This window comes from Drosophila navojoa, chromosome 4 (genome assembly GCF_054131105.1).
Source record: "Drosophila navojoa isolate 15081-1374.11 chromosome 4, UAZ_NAV_1.0, whole genome shotgun sequence".
NCBI classification, from domain to species: Eukaryota; Metazoa; Arthropoda; class Insecta; order Diptera; family Drosophilidae; genus Drosophila; species Drosophila navojoa.
This window is the reverse complement of record NC_142892.1, coordinates 17,123,502-17,128,786: the sequence shown is the minus strand read 5'-3', so window position 1 is coordinate 17,128,786 and position 5,285 is coordinate 17,123,502. Positions and strand designations below refer to the sequence as shown.

The following is a 5,285-nucleotide window of genomic DNA, read 5'->3' as shown; positions in this document are numbered from 1 at the left end:
GAGAATTAGGTATATAAGTAAATTCAACTAGAGAACGAATATTGTTACAAGCACAGTGGTACGAATTGCATAGGAAATTGAGAAAAAAAATGCAAGCACAGTGGTGCAAAATGGATAACAACTCAGGTATATAGGTAAATTGAATTAGACAACTAAGATTGTTACAAGCACAGTGGTACGAATTGCATAAAAAATTTATTACATATAGGGAATTCACTCCAGAGCTGGTGATCTGCCAAGTACAGTGGTACAAAATGCATAAAAAATTATTTAAAAATATAAAATTGACACCACAGTGGTTGATCTGCCAAGCACAGTGATGTGCTTTAATTTAATTATTTTATTTTATATAGAAGAATTTTATATAGGGAATTGGATTATCTGTAGATTAGAAAGTTAATTTGAAACATATATAAAATAAATAAATATGTAATAGATAATGTGTTTATCTTTGCATAGTTCATATACTTTCGAGCCACTGTACCATAGCTTTAAAACTGTTTAAATATGTGTGCATGTCTTTGTGTGCTGAGCCGTTGACAGCCACGCCCGCCCCTTTGCCTTCTGCTCGAGATGATGTCGTCAAAGTTCCAGCCTTCGCTCCACAGGCTCCTGATGCCTCGGCTCTGCCTGCCCCACCCCTCGCAATGGTTGCACCTCAAGGATCAATCAATTTTTTAGCACGACTTGGGCTGATGAAGTGCCGCCACTGGGAGCTGCCAGCCTTGCTGCCTGTTTAATATTCAGCGAGTAGCACCGTCAAGCGCGACGAGCAACTGCACCAATTTGGAGCTGCCCACTGGAACTAGTCCTCTCTCTCTCTCTCTCTTTGGCGGATTTTGATGCATTTTGATCGCTCAGCGCTGCAGTTCATAAATTTTTAAACGGTCGCCTGCAAAACAAACAAGTTCGAAATTTATTCATTGCATCCAAGACACACACACACACACACACACACACACACACACACACACACACATGCACACACACACGCATGTAATCAATTTTTATTTTAGAGTCCGCTCAGCAAGGTGCCCGGGCAGGTGCAAAAGTTCCCTTGCTCTATTATAATTGGATTACATGCAGCTTCAGTTCGCTTCAGTTCAGGTTCGATTGGCTCGAGCCCAGGACCCAGCTCTAGCAGCTCTCGACTGTGTCTGGCCCGCGGTCCGGTCTGGGAATGTGTGGAGCTGTGTCTGCTGCGCTGGTCAGGCATTTTTAACGAGCGCCTCGTCGGGAGCTGCACTCATTTATAGTCTCTGTTTGGGGCGGCGTCGGCTGCAGCTCTTAAATGACAACGGGCAGAGCCAGCCGTCCGTCCGTCTGTCCGTCTGTCCGCCTGGGGAATTGCCAGTGCTGCGTGTGGCAGCTCGAAGAGTGCGCCATAAAACGGTTAAAAGTGAGGCAGTTTGTGAGCCTTAAACGCAGCTGCGCCCATTGAGCCAGCTTAATGCGCTGCCTGGACTCGCCTCGACTCGCCTCCACTCGCCTCCTTTCGACTTCTTTTGCCACTCTCCACATCTTTACGGAGTGCGTTAATCCTCAGTTTAACCTTGAGCTTAAACTATTTGTGTTTCAAGTGTCTCCTTTGCACTCGCCGTAATATGGCCATTGTGAGCTTAAGCAACTCTGGCCCGAGCGTTTCTCTGTCAGAAGTTTTACTTGAAATGATTTTCTTGTTTTCCCTTTTTATACCCTGAACCCATTGAAAATGGGAAATCAGGGTATAATGGTTTTGTTAAAATGTATGTAACAGGCAGAAGGAGGCGTGGCAGACCCCACAAAGTATATATATTCTTGATCAGGGCGACGAGCTGAGTCGATTTAGCCCTGTCCGTCTGTCTGTCCGTCCGTCCGTCCGTCCGTCCGTCCGTCCGTCCGTCCGTCCGTCCGTCTGTCCGTATGTTTGAACGCGTCGATTTCAGAAGATACAAGAGCTAGAGACTTCAACTTTTTTTTAAAATGTCCGTATATATCACGCGGATATCGAGTTTATCACTAAAAAACGATAACTCATTCCGATACTTTTTTATCGATAAAAAACCCTATCGAAGATCAGTTTAAAAATTATATCTCCTACATCTTTCAAGCTAGAGTCTCCAAATTTAAAATGTATATTAAGACGCATGTCTTACAATTTCGGTTTTTGTTAAAATTTACCCCCCACCCCCAAATCCACCCCCTCGCCCTAATCTTTGTAAAAGTCGTATATCAAATACTAGAGACTTGTGCTTCGGTATACACATACATTTAAGCAATATGAATACGTTCTGAAAGTTTCATTACGATCGTACGTCTAGAAATTAAATTATTCAACAAATAAGTTCTCCTAATATTGCCAACACTGCAGCGCAACCCAAGCGCAATCGCCTGTATATGTGAGTGTGTGTGTGTGCGTGTATTTGTTTGCATGGGTGCGTGTGTGGTTATTATTGAAATATCAGTTGCTTGTAGGGTTCAGGGGATCTCGTAGTCGAGCAGTCTCGACTAGAGCTTTCTTACTTGTTCCAGATAATTTCACTTGGGGCTTTTCTATCAGTTTATCAAACTGTTTTGTGCTTTGAGTCATGTTTCTCATATCGGACTCGATTGCAAAGATCTTGGCTTGGGCGGGCAAGCCCGTTTACTGTTTGCTCTATGGCCGGGACACTCTGGACTCCTGGTGGATGCGACTCACGCGGCATCTGTGCAGCTTCGTGGTGGGCATCGTATTGGGCTATTTGCTGTGGATTCTCTTTGCCATGAATGCCAATTTCGGTCTCATACTGGAGCGCCTCATGCCGGCGCGCATGGTACTGTGGGTGGTCATCCTGTGGAGCGGACTCTCCTATATGATAAGCCGCAATGTGCGTGTGATAACGTTGCTGATGTTCGTCAGCCTGCTGGGCAAGGCGGGCCAGAGCTATCTGCGCGCGGTGGCCTTTGCCTTTGTCATTGCGGGGCCCATCGACAATCTGGTGCAGAATGCGCAGGAGGTGGCTCGCGTGTTCTCCTGCACCACATTGCTCACCTACAATCTGACCAAGACGCGGTTTGATCTGATGGCCAAGCCATTCACAAATACACTGCAAACGATGCGGGAAGACTTGAACGAGATTCAGGGCAATTTCCGGGAACTGCAGAGCATTCTGGAAGATCTCAAGTACGGCGTGGAGAACACAAACATCGAGGACGAAAAGTTTGGCCACAAGCAGCTACGCAGAGCTGCCAAGAATGCCAGCGAGCCCACCTACAACAATTCGAGCACACAGATGCCCAAAGCTTCTGCCGTCCAGGCGAAGTTCCTGCGCAACATGCGAAACCGTTGCAAGCACCAGCTGCGCAGTGGACATCGCGTCTGCCAGGAGATATTCCTGCAGGGCTATCGCAAGTGCACGACCAATTTTCCCGACTGGCTGGTGGGCGTAATCTGCTGGCCCTACCGAGTCGATGTCATATGCAAAATCAACATGTTCGGCAACCCGGATAAGGTGTGCGATGCCTCAAAGGTGAAAATGTCCTCCAAGTCAAAAAATTTCTTTAGCTCTCATTGGCTCTCATCCTCTTCCAGGTGGTTCCTCCCAAGTTTGGCGAGACCTATGTCAAGCTCTTGGTGGCCGAGCATGAGCTGTATGACAACAACTCCAATATCGAGATCACCTATCAGCTGCAGAACATCACGACCTCCGAGCAGTTTCTGAGCGCCAAGGAGACGTCGGAGCAGTTCATGCAGGAGTTTGAGCACAAGAAACGCATCTTTCAGACCGTCATGCGAGTGGTGGAGAAATTCATGTATTTGTTCGTGCTGATCGTCATATATTCGTCGATCAGATACCAATATCTGTACTGCACCGACCTGGAGTTTGACAATATTTACATAACGGACTACTTCAGGCACGTGGACGAGCGTCGCAAGCGGGAAAAGAAACGGTCCGTACTGCCGCTGCGCAGCCACGAGAAGGCCATGTTCGTGTATGGGCTGGGACGGAGCGAGGGCAGGGCGATCCATATATTCAACTTCCTGCACTTGTCCCTGGAAATGGTGACAGCGGGCGTGTTCATTGTGCTCGATCATCTGGTCGTCAGTCTGCTGCAGATAATTCACCAGCGATCGCTGATCACCTATCGGCAGGAGGGGGAACACGAGGTGCGCTTTCGTGTGAGTATGCATCTGAATAGGAGTTATGAGGGGGCGCATATTGAACTCGCTAACCCATCTTCCCTTAGATCAATGGCACTGGGCTGATGGCTCGACTGCTGCGCACCACCATGAGGAACTTCAACATACACGAGCGCGTCTCCACGTCGCTCAGCAACGAGGAGTGCCTGCCGGTGGCCCATGTACTGCCGCGAGCCTTCTACATCGAACTCTTGCTGATTTACCTGATCATCTTGCTGCTGATCTACGAGAGCACCAGGCTGCTCGGCCTGCGTCGCACCATCTGCAGCTACTTCTACTACAAGCACGAGAAGAAGCGCATTCTCTACCTGTTCACCACGTTCCTGCGCTCCCGACTCTACAATAGGGAGCTGCTGCTCAAGCGCGCCGAACAGAACCTGGCCTCGCGCCACCTCCAGGGCAAGAGGAATATATTTCTACTGCTGCGCCTCAAGGCGCCCAAGTACTTTGGCTGGCTGGAGCGCTACGATTGCGCCAAGCGCCGATGCCTCATCTGCAGTGTTGTGGAGAACGACGAATTCGTCATCTGCGACCGGTGCACTCTGCCCTACTGCAGGCCCTGCTGCCGCGAGCTGAAGTTCATCTGCATCTACTGTGGCAATCTAATGACAGCCACAGAAGACTACGATAGTGCTGCCACACGCGACGCCAATCTCTCCAATCGCAAGGAGAAGTGATAGATCTAGCAAATCTCTCTCGGTTAATCGAGCAATATACATGTAGATATTGATTTGTAGAAAATGAAAAATTAAAGAAATAAATAATGAAATGAGCAAGAATGCAACTTCTTTCTTTTTGGAGAGGGAGAGGTGCTCTAGTTGGGATTTCCCGGAAATAGAGAACATATCCTTTATATTCCAATCACTTAACTCTATTTTTTTTCGTATAAAAACTTTATAATATGCAAACAACTTTTTTATGCATGACTGGAATCTATTAGTCGATTAATGTTTCCATCCATCTGTCCTTTCTGATCTAATCAGAAGCAACATTTGATACTTCATCAAATCTTACACACTCTGTAGTAATATCTTTCTTTTATAGTCATTTTCTCTCTCTCTCTCTCTCTCTCTCTCTCTCTCTCTCTCTCTCTCTCTTTGCTCTTTATCTTCTTTTCTCTCCTCTG

General features: G+C 47.1%; 1 protein-coding gene across 1 annotated transcript; it reads left to right on the top strand.

Annotated features, from left to right (window-relative positions):
- Positions 1–2,504: 2,504 nt before the first annotated feature.
- On the top strand, positions 2,505–4,903 carry snky (ubiquitin protein ligase sneaky). The gene is made up of 3 exons (XM_018099778.3): positions 2,505–3,488; positions 3,551–4,138; positions 4,207–4,903. Exons 1-3 carry the CDS (start codon positions 2,568–2,570, stop codon positions 4,834–4,836), a joined length of 2,139 nt encoding a protein of 712 aa, XP_017955267.1. The 5' UTR covers positions 2,505–2,567; the 3' UTR covers positions 4,837–4,903.
- The last annotated feature ends 382 nt before the right edge of the window (positions 4,904–5,285 follow it).